This window comes from Oncorhynchus tshawytscha, unplaced genomic scaffold (genome assembly GCF_018296145.1).
Source record: "Oncorhynchus tshawytscha isolate Ot180627B unplaced genomic scaffold, Otsh_v2.0 Un_contig_120_pilon_pilon, whole genome shotgun sequence".
In the NCBI taxonomy this organism is placed as follows: domain Eukaryota; kingdom Metazoa; phylum Chordata; class Actinopteri; order Salmoniformes; family Salmonidae; genus Oncorhynchus; species Oncorhynchus tshawytscha.
Genome location: NW_024609310.1, coordinates 65,131 through 83,133, shown reverse-complemented (window position 1 = coordinate 83,133; position 18,003 = coordinate 65,131). Strand labels below are relative to the sequence as shown.

General features: G+C 46.8%; 1 protein-coding gene across 1 annotated transcript; it reads left to right on the top strand.

The window, feature by feature from the left end:
• Nucleotides 1–384: 384 nt before the first annotated feature.
• Nucleotides 385–16,225, top strand: LOC121844570 (NTPase KAP family P-loop domain-containing protein 1-like). Its single transcript, XM_042314839.1, is given in 14 exon segments — nucleotides 385–701; nucleotides 3,372–3,443; nucleotides 6,067–6,195; nucleotides 7,074–7,348; nucleotides 8,512–8,676; nucleotides 9,054–9,326; nucleotides 9,536–9,695; nucleotides 9,698–9,750; nucleotides 13,044–13,157; nucleotides 13,268–13,681; nucleotides 14,307–14,393; nucleotides 14,527–14,628; nucleotides 14,731–14,925; nucleotides 15,288–16,225. Coding segments are annotated over 13 exon segments (2,268 nt in total). The 5' UTR covers nucleotides 385–701; nucleotides 3,372–3,430; the 3' UTR covers nucleotides 15,576–16,225.
• Nucleotides 16,226–18,003: the final 1,778 nt, after the last annotated feature.

The following is an 18,003-nucleotide window of genomic DNA, read 5'->3' as shown; positions in this document are numbered from 1 at the left end:
ATTGAGCCCTACAGACAGACCGAATAGAGAGAGAGACTCAACCCCGCAGATAGACAGAATAGAAAGAGAGAGAGCCCTACAGACAGACCAAATAGAGAGAGAGCCCTACAGACAGACAGAGATAGAGAGAGAACCCTACAGACAGACCAAATAGAGAGAGAGCCCTACAGACAGACCAAATAGAGAGAGAGAGCCCTACAGACAGACCGAATAGAGAGAGAGAGACAGAGAGAGTCCCTACAGACAGACCGAGATAGAGAGAGAGAGGGACAGACCAAATAGAAATAGAGAGAGAGAGGGAGAGAGACAGACCGAGTACAGACAGACCAAATAGAGCCCTACAGACAGACCGAATAGAGAGGGAGAGAGAGAGCCCAACAGACAGACCGAAATAAAGAGAGAACCCTACAGACAGACCAAATAGAGAGAGAGAGAGCCCTATAGACAGAAGGAGAAATGATCTAGTGAATAATTAGCTTTTAGCTGATATCTGCATTGTAAAGCTGTACAGCGGGCAGGAAGTTAGCCAGGCAGGCCCTGGGCTAGGGGTGTAAAGTTCACCACACCTTAGCCATTGTAGAGGTGGGTAGCAGCATTCTCTCTGTGGATCCCTCTCTTAGTCACAACAAGACAACATCTATTGATCCTGTTCCTGATCCGTGTTAGGAGGAGGAGTGGGTTCTGAGACTTCCAACTGAAAGGTAAGACCTCTGTTTCATCTGATGGGTTTTGATTGGATACAGGGCATTGTAGTGTACCTCAGATAGCTGAATTCCAAGTGGTTGCTCATGGTCAGTAAGCACTATGCTATCTTATAAAGAACACACCCACCTTATCCTGGACACACCCACCTTATCCTGGACACACCCATCTTATCCTGGATACACCCACTTTATCCTGGCAAGTCCTACTAACTGCATGTACACTACACATAGCCTATTGGATGGATAGTAACTCAGTAACTCACTGGATGTATAGGAACTCAGTAACTCACTGGATGTATAGTAACTCCCTGGATGTATAGTAACTCAGTAACTCACTGGATGTATAGTAACTCAGTAATTCACTGGATGTATAGTAACTCAGTGGATGTATAGTAACTCCTCACTGGATGTATAGTAACTCAGTAACTCACTGGATGTATAGTAACTCAGTAATTCACTGGATGTATAGTAACTCAGTGGATGTATAGTAACTCACTGGATGTATAGTAACTCAGTAACTCACTGGATGTATAGAAACTCACTGGATGTATAGTAACTCAGTAATTCACTGGATGTATAGTAACTCAGTAACTCACTGGATGTATAGTAACTCACTGGAGGTATAGTAACTCACTGGATGTATAGTAACTCAGTAACTCGCTGGATGTATAGTAACTCAGTAACTCACTGGATGTATAGTAACTCAGTAACTCACTGGATGTATAGTAACTCAGTAACTCACTGGATGTATAGGAACTCACTGGATGTATAGTAACTCAGTAACTCACTGGATGTATAGGAACTCACTGGATGTATAGGAACTCACTGGATGTATAGGAACTCACTGGATGTATAGTAACTCAGTAACTCACTGGATGTATAGTAACTCAGTAACTCACTGGATGTATAGGAACTCACTGGATGTATAGTAACTCAGTAACTCACTGGATGTATAGGAACTCACTGGATGTATAGTAACTCACTGGAGGTATAGTAACTCAGTAACTCACTGGATGTATAGAAACTCACTGGATGTATAGTAACTCAGTAATTCACTGGATGTATAGTAACTCACTGGATGTATAGGAACTCACTGGATGTATAGTAACTCACTGGAGGTATAGTAACTCACTGGATGTATAGTAACTCAGTAACTCGCTGGATGTATAGTAACTCAGTAACTCACTGGATGTATAGTAACTCAGTAACTCACTGGATGTATAGTAACTCAGTAACTCACTGGATGTATAGGAACTCACTGGATGTATAGGAACTCACTGGATGTATAGGAACTCACTGGATGTATAGTAACTCAGTAACTCACTGGATGTATAGGAACTCACTGGATGTATAGGAACTCACTGGATGTATAGTAACTCACTGGAGGTATAGTAACTCACTGGATGTATAGTAACTCAGTAACTCGCTGGATGTATAGTAACTCAGTAACTCACTGGATGTATAGTAACTCAGTAACTCACTGGATGTATAGTAACTCACTGGATGTATAGTAACTCAGTAACTCGCTGGATGTGTAGTAACTCAGTAACTCACTGGATGTATAGGAACTCACTGGATGTATAGTAACTCAGTAACTCACTGGATGTATAGGAACTCACTGGATGTATAGGAACTCACTGGATGTATAGGAACTCACTGGATGTATAGTAACTCAGTAACTCACTGGATGTATAGTAACTCAGTAACTCACTGGATGTATAGGAACTCACTGGATGTATAGGAACTCACTGGATGTATAGTAACTCACTGGAGGTATAGTAACTCAGTAACTCACTGGATGTATAGAAACTCACTGGATGTATAGTAACTCAGTAATTCACTGGATGTATAGTAACTCACTGGATGTATAGGAACTCACTGGATGTATAGTAACTCACTGGATAGTATAGTAACTCACTGGATGTATAGTAACTCAGTAACTCGCTGGATGTATAGTAACTCAGTAACTCACTGGATGTATAGTAACTCAGTAACTCACTGGATGTATAGGAACTCACTGGATGTATAGTAACTCAGTAACTCACTGGATGTATAGGAACTCACTGGATGTATAGGAACTCACTGGATGTATAGGAACTCACTGGATGTATAGTAACTCAGTAACTCACTGGATGTATAGGAACTCACTGGATGTATAGGAACTCACTGGATGTATAGTAACTCAGTAACTCACTGGATGTATAGGAACTCAGTAACTCACTGGATGTATAGGAACTCACTGGATGTATAGTAAGTCTAAATAGCACCAGAATGACAGACACTGTATACATTGAGGTGTATTTTGTCACCAAGTCATTTTATTTCTATATTATCTACTGCTGCACTTTCTATATAACCCTGCTGTTATATTAGTATTCAATTCCCCAACCCTCTCTCTCTCTCTCTCTCTCCTCTCTTTTTCCCTCCCCCTTCTCATTCACCTCCACCCTCTCTCTCTCCCCTCTCTTTCTCTCTGTCTCTCTCATTCACCTCCACCTCTCTCTCTCCACTCTGTCCCTTCTCTCTGTCCCTTCTCTCTCTTCTCCCTCTCCTTTTCCCTCCCCCTCTCATTCACCTCCATCCTCTCTCTCTCTCTCTCTCTCTCTCTCTCTCTCCCTCCCTCTCTTTCACCTGAGGATTTGTGAGTGTTATTCTTGTCATTCACAGATCACAAACAGCCATACATTACCATTATTCTCTGGGTGCCGTTGGCAACAACCAATACAATGATAACAAAAGGTGAGCTCTCTCTTGAGAGAGATCATTGAGATTCCAGATTCCATTTCCTCCTCCAAATTGTTAGTTTCTAGGGTCCCTCACTCTCAGCTCCTCTCTGAGTTACCCTAGCCCAATTATGACTGTGTGAACAGAATAGAACAGAACAGCATCTGAGTGTTTGCATAATGATATACTGGGCCTGTTCTGTAGCAGCTGGAATACACAAACACAGGACAAATGTCCCAAATGGCACCCTATTCCCTATGTAGTGCACTACTTTGGACCAGAGCCCTATTCCCTATGTAGTGCACTACTTTGGACCAGGGCCCTATTCCCTATGTAGTGCACTACTTTGGACCAGGGCCCTATTCCCTATGTAGTGCACTACTTTGGACCAGGGCCCTATTCCCTATGTAGTGCACCTCTTTGGACCAGGGCCCTATTCCCTATGTAGTGCACTACTTTGGACCAGGGCCCTATTCCCTATGTAGTGCACTACTTTGGACCAGGGCCCTATTCCCTATGTAGTGCACTACTTTGGACCAGGGCCCTATTCCCCCATAGGGTTCTGGTCAAAAGTAGTGCACTACATAGGAATAGGAGCCATTTCAGATGCAGTCATACTGTAGGTTTTAAAAGAGGAAGTTGTGTGCAACTGGTATTAATTAGGAAATTTGATAACTTTTATTATCCCATTGGAGGAAATTCATGTGGTCACATGCTTTAAAAATACATATTTACAGTGGAGGTCACTCCCATCATTCAGAAAACACTGTCAATCATTAAAGAAATATCTTTTGGTATATATTTCATTAGTCCATTGTTGATATAGTCCCCAAAATGTTTTGCAGGTCAGATATTGAATTTTCAAATTAACAGTGGGGCAAAAAAGTATTTAGTCAGCCACCAATTGTGCAAGTTCTCCCACTTAAAAAGTTGAGAGAGGCCTGTAATTTGCATCATAGGTACACTTCGACTATGACAGACAAAATGAGAAGAAAAAAATCCAGAAAATCACATGTAGGATTTTTAATGAATTTATTTGCAAATTATGGTGGAAAATAAGTATTTGGTCAATAACAAAAGTTTATCTCAATACTTAGTTATATACCCTTTGTTGGCAATGACAGAGGTCAAACGTTTTCTGTAAGTCGTCACAAGGTTTTCACACACTGTTGCTGGTATTTTGGCCCATTCCTCCATGCAGATCTCCTCTAGAGCAGTGATGTTTTGGGGCTGTTGCTGGGCAACACAGACTTTCAACTTCTTCCAAAGATTTTCTATGGGGTTGAGATCTGGAGACTGGCTAGGCCACTCCAGGACCTTGAAATGCTTCTTACGAAGCCACTCCTTCATTGCCCGGGCGGTGTGTTTGGGATCATTGTCATGCTGAAAGACCCAGCCACGTTTCATCGTCAATGCCCTTGCTGTTGGAAGGAGGTTTTCACTCGAAATCTCACTAAACATGGCCCCATTCATTCTTTCCTTTACACGGATCAGTAGTCCTGGTCACTTTGCAGAAAAACAGCCCCAAAGCATGATGTTTCCACCCCCATGCTTCACAGTAGGTATGGTGTTCTTTGGATGCAACTCAGCATTCTGTGTCCTCTAAACACGACGAGTTGAGTTTTTACCAAAAAGTTATATTTTGGTTTCATCTGACCATATGACATTCTCCCAATCTTCATCTGGATCATCCAAATGTTCTCTAGCAAACTTCAGACGGGCCTGGACATGTACTGGCTTAAGCAGGGGGACACGTCTGGCACTGCAGGATTTGAGTCCCTGGCGGCGTAGTGTGTTACTGATGGTAGGCTTTGTTACTTTGGTCCCAGCTCTCTGCAGGTCATTCACTAGGTCCCCCGTGTGGTTCTGGGATTTTTGCTCACCGTTCTTGTGATCATTTTGACCCCACGGGGTGAGATCTTGCGTGGAGCCCCAGATCGAGGGAGATTATCAGTGGTCTTGTATGTCTTCCATTTCCTATTAATTGCTCCCACAGTTGATTTCTTCAAACCAAGCTGCTTACCTATTGCAGATTCAGGCTTCCCAGCCTGGTGCAGGTCTACAATTTTGTTTCTGGTGTCCTTTGACAGCTCTTTGGTCTTGGCCATAGTGGAGTTTGGAGTGTGACTGTTTGAGGTTGTGGACAGGTGTCTTTTATATTGATAACAAGTTCAAACAGGTGCCATTAATACAGGTAACAAGTGGAGGACAGAGGAGCCTCTTAAAGAAGAAGTTACAGGTCCGTGAGAGCCAGAAATCTTGCTTGTTTGTAGGTGACCAAATACTTATTTTCCACCATAATTTGCAAATAAATTCATTAAAAATCCTACACATTTTTTTCTGGATTTTTTTTCTCATTTTGTCTGTCATAGTTGAAGTGTACCTATGATGAAAATTACAGGCCTCTCTCATCTTTTTAAGTGGGAGAACTTGCACAATTGGTGGCTGACTAAATACTTTTTTGCCCCACTGTATAACTTTCAAAATACAGAAACACAGCCGGTATTTTGGTCCCTTTATTTTTATCTTGTAGATGTTTTATTTGTAGTTTCCCACTACATTTTAACTACTTAACCGAACCTATCAAAGTGCCTGGAAGGAACTTCCTGTGTTACATTTATCTCTTTTGATTCTATAGATTTGCCGTCGGATCACATCTATGCGTACGCTCTGTCCAAGACTCTGATTAAAGTGTCCTCTCCTGCTACAGTGGGCCTCTACTCATCATGTCAGAACCGCATCAACATGATCCTCAGATATATAGAGGGTAGGTAGACACCACATGATCCTGTCTTATAGAGGGTAGGTAGACACCACATGATCCTGTCTTATAGAGGGTAGGTAGACACCACATGATCCTGTCTTATAGAGGGTAGGTAGACACCACATGATCCTGTCTTATAGAGGGTAGGTAGACACCACATGATCCCGTCTTATAGAGGGTAGGTAGACACCACATGATCCTGTCTTATAGAGGGTAGGTTGACACCACATGATCCTGTCTTATAGAGGGTAGGTAGACACCACATGATCCTGTCTTATAGAGGGTAGGTAGACACCACATGATCCTGTCTTATAGAGGGTAGGTAGACACCACATGATCCTGTCATATAGAGGATAGATACAACATGATCCTGTCATATAGAGGGTAGGTAGACACCACATGATCCTGTCATATAGAGGGTAGATACAACATGATCCTGTCTCATAGAGGGTAGATACAACATGATCCTGTCTTATAGAGGGTAGATACAACATGATCCTGTCTTATAGAGGGTAGATACAACATGATCCTGTCATATAGAGGATAGATACAACATGATCCTGTCTCATAGAGGGTAGATACAACATGATCCTGTCTTATAGAGGGTAGGTAGACACCTCATGATCCTGTCTCATAGAGGATAGATACAACATGATCCTGTCATATAGAGGATAGATACAACATGATCCTGTCATATAGAGGATAGATACAACATGATCCTGTCATATAGAGTGTTGACGATATTCATCTACGCAGGATGCTCAGCGTTAGAAAGTAGCCCTAACGCCCACAGCTAGAATTAATATATCCTTATCTCACTGTTCTCTTTCTCTCTCTCTCTCTCTCTCTCTCTCTTGCTCGCTCGCTCGCTCCTTGACTAGTCCACATGGAGCAGGAGGCAGAGAGGAGGGAGCAGAGTTACCAGGGCAGATCCAAGCCTCGTTCCGTCAAAGCCTCCATCACTGGTCTCCTAACTCTGATCTGCAGGCTGCTGTTCTACCGACCCGTCTGGACCGAGGAGAACCAGCGGCGGAAGAATGTCCGGTTCATCTATGTTCGGTTCTCCGCATGGCACTTCGCCGGGAGTGACCTCCTCTGGGCGGGGCTGGTGATGAGACTGTGCCTGGCACTGCAGGAGAGCTTCGGGAAACTTCAGGTGGGTTACCCTAGAGGTTAGAAGTTAACTTCAGGTAGGTAGCCTAGAGGTTAGAGGTTAACTTCAGGTAGGTAGCCTAGAGGTTAGAGGTTAACTTCAGGTAGGTAGTCTAGAGGTTAGAGGTTAACTTCAGGTAAGTAACCTAGAGGTTAGAGGTTAACTGCAGGTAGGTAGTCTAGAGGTTAGAGGTTAACTTCAGGTAGGTAACCTAGAGGTTAGAGGTTAACTTCAGGTAAGTAACCTAGAGGTTAGAGGTTAACTTCAGGTAGGTAGTCTAGAGGTTAGAGGTTAACTTCAGGTAGGTAGTCTAGAGGTTAGAGGTTAACTTCAGGTAGGTAGCCTAGAGGTTAGAGGTTAACTTCAGGTAGGTAACCTAGAGGTTAGAGGTTAACTTCAGGTAGGTAGTCTAGAGGTTAGAGGTTAACTTCAGGTAGGTAGTCTAGAGGTTAGAGGTTAACTTCAGGTAGGTAACCTACAGGTTAGAGGTTAACTTCAGGTAGGTAGCCTAGAGGTTAGAGGTTCACTTCAGGTAGGTGACCTAGAGGTTGACTTCAGGTAGATAACCTAGAGGTTAGAGGTTAACTTCAGGTAGGTGACCTAGAGGTTAGAGATTGACTTCAGGTAGATGACCTAGAGGTTAGAGGTTCACTTCAGGTAGGTGACCTAGAGGTTGACTTCAGGTAGGTGACCTAGAGGTTAGAGGTTAACTTCAGGTAGGTGACCTAGAGGTTAGAGGTTAACTTCAGGTCGGTGACCTAGAGGTTAGAGATTGACTTCAGGTAGATGACCTAGAGGTTAGAGGTTCACTTCAGGTAGGTGACCTAGAGGTTATAGGTTTACTTCAGGTAGGTAACCCAGTGGTTAGTGGTTGACTTCAGGTAGGTAACCTAGAGGTTGACTTCAGGTAGGTAACCTAGAGGCTAGAGGTTGACTTCAGGTAGGTGACCTAGAGGTTAGAAGTATACTTCAGGTAGGTGACCTAGAGGTTGACTTCCGGTAGGTAACCTAGAGGTTAGCGGTCTCCCTCATAAAATAGGTCCTTTGACCTCAACAGGACTTCCTGTATAAATAATGGTTAAATCCAATAAGAGGTGAGAGCTTTGTTAGTTCCAAACCCAGTTCTGACTGGAAACATCAAGATAAGTCTTCTTGTTGTTCTTCAGCTGGGCCTGTACCGCGTGGCGCAGCACAACGAGGAGGATGAGGTGAAGAAGAAGGTGATTGAAAACACATCGTCAGAGTGGAGATCTAAGAAGTTCTGCTGTTTCCCCCTCTGGTCCCTGGTCCTGGCCGTGCTGCTGGCTGCTCTCATAGTCCTCGTCTTTCTGGTGAGGATCAGAAGGTTGTTAGAGGCTGCTTCCCAAATGACACTCTTTTGCCTTCAATGTGCACTACCTTGGAGTAAAAGTAGGACACTATGTAGGGAACGGGGTTCCAACCTGGGATAGAACCATAGTAACAAGTCCATTTATGTTCTAGTATCCCATAATATGTTTAGCGTAAACGAGGAAGAATTGTAAACAAAGGGACCAGTGAAGCAAGGTGATACAATATGACGACGAGTGAGGGAATCTTTGGCAGCATGAAAAATTTCACCAATCAGCATTAAGATGGAAAAAATAACACATTCATTGTGAATTTCAGCGAACAAGTCAGTGAACACAGAGTAGGACGTTGTCCTGACCTTGTGTTCCTGCACCTATAGGGGAAGTATGGCTTCCCGGAGGTTCCAGACGCACCTGAACTGGACGGACTGGGATCCGGAAACGGAACAGGAGGAGAAGAAGGTCCGAGTGAAGCCCAAAGAGGGGCCGGGGTGTTGGAGGGCCTGGCGTTCGCTGTCTTCGGGCTTCCTGCAGCAGCAGCTATGAGATTCATCTTCCAGATGGGAAAGAACCTGATCTTCAACCAGGACCTGAACGTCCGTAAGGCACTGGACAACGAGAGGGTCAGCGGCCAACTGGGGTTCATGAACGAGGTGAGGGAGGATATAATTGCACCCTATTCCCTACAGAATGCACTATTTTAGATCAATTCACCAACTTTTGACCAATGAATCAGCTCCCTAACCTGCTTTCTCCAACTTTTTATCTTTCTTTCTCTTTTACTCTCTCTCACCTCTCTCTCTCTGTTTCTCTGTCTCTGTTTGTCTCTCTCTCTTTCTCTCTCTCTCCCTTCCTCTCCCAGGTGAGGAAGGAGATGTGGCTGTTGTCCAGGTTCATCCTGTTCATGGAGGTATTTGAGCAGAGGAGGATCCGCGTGGTTCTGGAGATCACTAACCTGGACCGATGTGCTCCTAAGAAGATCGTTGGTGTCCTGGATGCTATCAGTATACTGCTCTCTGATGAGGAGTCCCCTTTATCTCTCTGCTGGCAGTCAACCCTGAGGTCCTGGTTCAACAGGTACATATTGTGTTATCAGTCAACCCTGAGGTCCTGGTTCAGGTACAGGTACATATTGGTGTTATTGTGTTATCAGTCAACCCTGAGGTCCTGGTTCAACAGGTACATATTGTGTTATCAGTCAACCCTGAGGTCCTGGTTCAACAGGTACATATTGTGTTATCAGTCAACCCTGAGGTCCTGGTGCAACAGGTACATATTGTTACATCAGTCAACCCGGAGGTCCTGGTTCAACAGGTACATATTGTGTTATCAGTCAACCCGGAGGTCCTGGTTCAACAGGTACATATTGTATGATCAGTCAACCCTGAGGTCCCGGTTCAACAGGTAGACTAAGAGTCATCAGATTGATTTCTATACATACGAACAACAACTTACAGTCAGACGCCTGAACAATGGTCAGACCCGCAGGCTCACACCCCCATCCCAGACCACACCTGGATCCCGGACCACACCCCCAGACGCATACCTGACCACACCCCCATCCCGGACCACACCTCCATCCCTGACCACACCCCATCCCTCAACACACCCCCATCCCGGACCACACCCCCATCCCTGACCACACCCCCATCCCGACCACACCCCCATCCCTGACCACACCCCCATCTCTGACCACACCCCCATCCCTCAACACACCCCATCCCTCAACACACCCCCATCCCTCAACACACCCCCATCCCTAGTGCCTGCATCATTGTTTGCCACTTGGCCTTAAATTGTGCCAATTTGTTTTCTCGTCACCCATGCTATTTCAATATTAAATCATTAGATGTTTTCATTGTGTTAATGATGGTGGATCATTTGATTTCCACGTTCTTTTGAGTCGTTTTTTTCAAGATGAGTGATGAGAAGAGAATGGTCCAGCCCGTTGGGTATCTCCCTACACCCCATATGCCATGTCTTGAAATATGCAGACGGATTTCTACAGTTTTAATCAACAACAGTGGTCACAGAATTAAGCCCTGTGGAAGACGCTTTTTAAATTCCAGGGTTGAGTTCAGTACTAAACAGAAATATGTATATACAGTAGTAGTAATAATAATAATCATAATAATCATAATAATAATAATAATACAATCTGGGTAACTGTTGGGACCCTCATGATAAGAATAAGTCACACACAGTAAAGTATATCCCTTATAGCAGTGGTTCCCAACTCCAGTCCTCCAGTGGTTCCCAACTCCAGTCCTCCAGTACCCCAACAGTGGGACCCAACTCCAGTCCTCCAGTGGTTCCCAACTCCAGTCCTTCAGTCCTCCCAACAGTGGTTCCCAACTCCAGTCCTCCCAACAGTGGTTCCCAGTCCTCCAGTACCCCAACAGTGGTACCCAACTCCAGTCCTCCAGTACCCCAACAGTGGTTCCCAACTCCAGTCCTCCAGTACCCCAACAGTGGTTCCCAACTCCAGTCCTCCAGTACCCCAACAGTGGTTCCCAACTCCAGTCCTCCAGTACCCCAACAGTGGGACCCAACTCCAGTCCTCCAGTGGTTCCCAACTCCAGTCCTTCAGTCCTCCCAACAGTGGTTCCCAACTCCAGTCCTCCCAACAGTGGTACCCAACTCCAGTCCTCCAGTACCCCAACAGTGGTACCCAACTCCAGTCCTCCAGTACCCCAACAGTGGTTCCCAACTCCAGTCCTCCAGTACCCCAACAGTGGTTCCCAACTCCAGTCCTCCAGTACCCCAACAGTGGTTCCCAACTCCAGTCCTCCAGTACCCCAACAGTGGGACCCAACTCCAGTCCTCCAGTGGTTCCCAACTCCAGTCCTCCAGTCCTCCCAACAGTGGTTCCCAACTCCAGTCCTCCCAACAGTGGTTCCCAACTCCAGTCCTCCAGTACCCCAACAGTGGTTCCCAACTCCAGTCCCCCAGTGGTTCCCAACTCCAGTCCTCCAGTACCCCAACAGTGGTTCCCAGTCCTCCAGTACCCCCAACAGTGGTTCCCAACTCCAGTCCTCCAGTACCCCAACAGTGGTTCCCAACTCCAGTCCTCCAGTGGTTCCCAACTCCAGTCCTCCAGTCCTCCCAACAGTGGTTCCCAACTCCAGTCCTCCAGTGGTTCCCAACTCCAGTCCTCCAGTACCCCAACAGTGGTTCCCAGTCCTGGTTCCCAACTCCAGTCCTCCAGTGGTTCCCAACAGTCCTTCCCTCCCAACAGTGGTTCCCAACTCCAGTCCTCCCAACAGTGGTTCCCAACTCCAGTCCTCCAGTACCCCAACAGTGGTTCCCAACTCCAGTCCTCCAGTACCCCAACAGTGGTTCCCAACTCCAGTCCTCCAGTACCCCAACAGTGGTACCCAACTCCAGTCCTCCAGTGGTTCCCAACTCCAGTCCTCCAGTCCTCCCAACAGTGGTTCCCAACTCCAGTCCTCCAGTGGTTCCCAACTCCAGTCCTCCAGTACCCCAACAGTGGTTCCCAACTCCAGTCCTCCAGTGGTTCCCAACTGCAGTCCTCCAGTACCCCAACAGTGGTTCCCAACTCCAGTCCTCCAGTGGTTCCCAACTCCAGTCCTCCAGTACCCCAACAGTGGTACCCAACTCCAGTCCTCCAGTGGTTCCCAACTCCAGTCCTCCAGTCCTCCCAACAGTGGTTCCCAACTCCAGTCCTCCAGTGGTTCCCAACTCCAGTCCTCCAGTACCCCAACAGTGGTTCCCAACTCCAGTCCTCCAGTGGTTCCCAACTCCAGTCCTCCAGTACCCCAACAGTGGTTCCCAACTCCAGTCCTCCAGTACCCCAACAGTGGTTCCCAACTCCAGTCCTCCAGTGGTTCCCAACTCCAGTCCTCCAGGACCCCAACAGTGGTTCCCAACTCCAGTCCTCCAGTACCCCAACAGTGGTTCCCAACTCCAGTCCTCCAGTACCCCAACAGTGGTTCCCAACTCCAGTCCTCCAGTACCCCAACAGTGGTTCCCAACTCCAGTCCTCCAGTACCCCAACAGTGGTACCCAACTCCAGTCCTCCAGTACCCCAACAGTGGTACCCAACTCCAGTCCTCCAGTACCCCAACAGTGGTACCCAACTCCAGTCCTCCAGTACCCCAACAGTGGTACCCAACTCCAGTCCTCCAGTACCCCAACAGTGGTACCCAACTCCAGTCCTATAAGTGTATATCTTCCAGAGCTGCATACAAGAGGGAAAAATAGAGGTCTGGTCTTGAGAAAAGCCTCAGCACAGAAATGTTGACTATTTAAATGATTTACAGTGGAAGAAGGTGAATCAATATAATGAATATTATTTACAGTGGAAAAATGTGAATAGGGCAATAATGCAGTTTGTTTCTCTCCAACAGGTGAACTATGCAGATGGGTGCTTCAGTAAAGAAGACAGAGCCTATGCCTTCCTGAACCGCATCGTGACCCTGGCCTTCACCATACCGCCGCTCTGCCACACCTCCAAGCACAAGGTGTTCTATATGAAATGGATACATTGTATCAAATAACTCAGCGTTTGCTGCCATTCATAATCTGGAATGCTTCCAAAATGTGTAAAAAAAAATCTATTCTCTCTCCCAAGGTGTTCTACAATATCGTTAGCGGCCAATCAGAGATCACGGAAGAAGCCAAGAGTCATGGGTCAAAGGGGATCGAGCTGGACCTGGGCAGCCCGAAGTCATCCCTCTCCTGGATCGAGAGCACCCCCCAAACAAAGGAGACGTCAAGTATTCTGACGGAGGCCAGTATTCCTTTGATAGACAACAACCACATCAAGGAGGCGCACGTGGCGTTTGCGCTGAGTGAGGACGAGGCGGACAAGGCGATAGAATCTGCGCTGGAGAGCATCCTGTCCAGTAACAGAGGGAACCTCCACCACTACATCTCTGATGACACCATGTCCATGAGACGGGTCATCAACTCCATCAGGGTCACCGTGGTGCTCATGGAGGCTCTGAAGACTGAGCTGCCTCCGCCAGAGAACATCGCTGCCTGGGTACTGTAACACCCCTCTTTATGTTGTGGGGAGGGAGGGAGGGAGGGAGGGAGGAGGGAGTGAGGAGTGAGTGAGTGAGTGAGGGAGGGAGGGGGAGGGAGGGAGGGAGGGAGGGAGGGAGGGAGGGAGGGGGAGGGAGGGAGGGAGGGAGGGGGAGGGAGGGAGGGAGGGAGGGAGGGAGGGAGGGAGGGAGGGAGGGAGGGAGGGAGGGAGTGAAGTGAGGGAGGAGTGAGTGAGTGAGTGGTGAGTGAGTGGTGAGTGAGTGAGTGAGTGGTGAGTGAGTGAGTGAGTGAGTGAGTGAGTGTGAGTGAGTGAGTGAGTGAGTCATACAAATGATAAGATTAGAAAAACGTAAATCGGTTGGGGCGTCTGATATGTTTGTTGGCCTTTACTGAAAGCATTGTGGGGATAGAAAGTATGGACTGGACTTCTGTAATGATCACAACATTAGAGTAAAACATGGAATGGAATTCTGAGTGTCAGTCTGCAATGTAATGAAAACATGGACTGGACTAACTGTAATGATCACGACATTAGAGTAAAACATGGAATGGAATTCTAAGTGACAGTTTGTAGTGTAATGAAAACATGGACTGGATTAACAGTAATGTTCACCACATTACAGGTCGTTCTTGCCAACCATTGGCCCTGTCGTCTCAGCTGGATCCTACAGTGTCTGGAGGACGAGCAGCAGAGAGCAGAGATCGATGACGCCGTCGGGGGCGACAGTCGTCGACGAGTCCAAGGCTTTGTGGGAGGTCTGCTAAATGGCATATATTATTATAATTAAATTCTACATTATTATTTTATATATTATTAATACATTATTATATACATTATAATAGGTGTTCAGCGACTCGAGGATGGAGCTTCACATGATGAGGGAGGAGATCGAAGACCTGCTGGAGCAGGACGGAGATCCAGAGATGTTTGAGATGTTCCTCAAGGTGTGTGTTCCGTTTACGCTCCTCCGGGACAGATTTGAACCAGCGACCTGTGTTTGTGTGTGCATCTCTCCAACACTTCATCTTCATCTTCCAATCCTCCAGGTGCATTTCCAGTTCAGGGTGAGGGACGCGGAGAGGTTCAAGCTGACCACGGTTAACCTGGATCATTCTATCAGGAGGGAACTGGCCCGGATCAGAGGGACCACCGGACTGAAGAATTCTGGGTGGGGGAGGAACCTGGCTCCTCTCAACATCAGGACTGTTATCAACATGACCTCTGAGGACGTCTGCAAAGCGGTAGGGGGTTGGTTGTGTCCCACATGGCACCCTATTCCCTATATAGTGCACTCCATTAGACCAGGGTCCATAGCCACCTTTAGACCTCAGATAAATACAATAAAGATGTTTATTTTATTTTATTTAACTAGGCAAGTCTGTTAAGAACAAATTCTTATTTACAATGACTGTCTATGAGCAGTGGGTTAACTGCCTTGTTCAGGGGCAGAATGACAGATTTTTACCTTGTCAGCTCAGGGATTTGATCTAGCAACCTTTTGGTTACTAGTCCAACGCTCCAACCGCTAGGCTACCTGCCTCCCCAAACATGTTAAACTGAAATGTTCTTTCTATGTTCTGCATCTTTCCAAATTCCCCAAAAGCTGGCGAGGATAAACCTCCCTAAGAAGTACGCAGACATCGTCCGTAGCAATGACCTCACCGGCCAGGCCCTGGTCTTCGGTGATCCCGACGACCTCAAACAGCTGCTCCAGATGACCTTCGGGGAGTGGACGACCTTCAGACTCCACTTCCTGGGTATCGGTGGGAGGGCCCAAAGTGGAGCCAAGGCCACTTCCCTAAACCCCAAACAACTGACCAATCAGCAGTCCAAACAACCTCATTTCGGTTCCCACAGCCACGGATCAACATTAAATTTGTCTTTTTCTTGATGCCGTGGCGAGATAGAGATGCATGATAAACGGAATGGTCTGTGTATTGATGTGTAGTACCCATGAGAACCTACCTATCTATTGTGTAATAACAGTGAACTGCATTCCTCTGTCAGCTCCTGTCGAGCTTTCAGTTGCTCATACCAGGGTAAAGTTCAAAGGAATGCAGTTCATTTAACTGGTTAATAGTTACTTAGATTACATTTTCCATTACATTTAGTTACATTTAACTGGTTAATAGTTAATAGTTACTTAGATTACATTTTAGATTACATTTTTTCCACCACTGGGTGGCGTTGCCATTGGATACATGTCAGAGAGACTTGCTGTCAACCAACAAAATAAAATAACACACAGAACAATTTAACAATGCAAAAGTATAACAAAAAGGGTCTCTACTCATATTACAGAGGGGTAAAAGCTTCGTTCGACACCAAGTTGAACTTTGTAGCACCTACAGATGAAATATGGTCTCAAGAGGAGGAGCCTGGGTAAGGCTGAAATGTCCTAAATATACAGACTTCTTTCAATTATTTATCAATTATGCTTTTAGATACAAATGTCAATAATATGTCAACAATCCTACCAGTGGAGGCTGCTGAGAGGAGGACGGCTCATAATAATGTCTGGAACGGAGCGAATGGAACGGCATCAAACACATGGAAACCATGTGTTTGGTGTGTTTGATACCATTCCGTGGATTCCGCTCCAGTCAATACCACGAGCCTGTCCTCCCCAGTTAAAGTTCCGCTCCAGTCAATACCACGAGCCTGTCCTCCCCAGTTAAAGTTCTGCTCCAGTCAATACCACGAGCCTGTCCTCCCCAATTAAAGTTCTGCTCCAGTCAATACCATGAGCCTGTCCTCCCCAGTTAAAGTTCTGCTCCAGTCAATACCACGAGCCTGTCCTCCCCAGTTAAAGTTCTGCTCCAGTCAATACCACGAGCCTGTCCTCCCCAGTTAAAGTTCTGCTCCAGTCATTACCACGAGCCTGTCCTCCCCAGTTAAAGTTCTGCTCCAGTCATTACCACGGGCCTGTCCTCCCCAGTTAAAGTTCTGCTCCAGTCATTACCACAGGCCTGTCCTCCCCAGTTAAAGTTCTGCTTCAGTCAATACCACGGGCCTGTCCTCCCCAGTTAAAGTTCTGCTCCAGTCAATACCACGGGCCTGTCCTCCCCAGTTAAAGTTCTGCTCCAGTCATTACCACGGGCCTGTCCTCCCCAGTTAAAGTTCTGCTCCAGTCATTACCACGGGCCTGTCCTCCCCAATTAAAGTTCTGCTCCAGTCATTACCACGGGCCTGTCCTCCCCAATTAAAGTTCTGCTCCAGTCATTACCACGGGCCTGTCCTCCCCAGTTAAAGTTCTGCTCCAGTCAATACCACGAGCCTGTCCTCCCCAGTTAAAGTTCTGCTCCAGTCAATACCACGGGCCTGTCCTCCCCAGTTAAAGTTCTGCTCCAGTCAATACCACGGGCCTGTCCTCCCCAGTTAAAGTTCTGCTCCAGTCAATACCATGGGCCTGTCCTCCCCAGTTAAAGTTCTGCTCCAGTCAATACCACGAGCCTGTCCTACCCAGTTAAAGTTCTGCTCCAGTCATTACCACGGGCCTGTCCTCCCCAATTAAAGATCTGCTCCAGTCAATACCATGAGCCTGTCCTCCCCAGTTAAAGTTCTGCTCCAGTCATTACCATGGGCCTGTCCTCCCCAGTTAAAGTTCTGCTCCAGTCATTACCACGGGCCTGTCCTCCCCAGTTAAAGTTCTGCTCCAGTCATTACCACGGGCCTGTCCTCCCCAGTTAAAGTTCTGCTCCAGTCATTACCACGGGCCTGTCCTCCCCAGTTAAAGTTCTGCTCCAGTCATTACCACGGGCCTGTCCTCCCCAGTTAAAGTTCTGCTCCAGTCATTACCACGGGCCTGTCCTCCCCAGTTAAAGTTCTGCTCCAGTCAATACCACGAGCCTGTCCTCCCCAATTAAAGTTCTGCTCCAGTCAATACCACGGGCCTGTCCTCCCCAGTTAAAGTTCTGCTCCAGTCATTACCACGGACCTGTCCTCCCCAATTAAAGTTCTGCTCCAGTCAATACCACGGGCCTGTCCTCCCCAGTTAAAGTTCTGCTCCAGTCATTACCACGGGCCTGTCCTCCCCAGTTAAAGTTCTGCTCCAGTCAATACCATGAGCCTGTCCTCCCCAGTTAAAGTTCCGCTCCAGTCAATACCACGGGCCTGTCCTCCCCAGTTAAAGTTCTGCTCCAGTCATTACCACGGGCCTGTCCTCCCCAGTTAAAGTTCTGCTCCAGTCATTACCACGGGCCTGTCCTCCCCAGTTAAAGTTCTGCTCCAGTCAATACCACGAGCCTGTCCTCCCCAGTTAAAGTTCTGCTCCAGTCAATACCACGAGCCTGTCCTCCCCAGTTAAAGTTCTGCTCCAG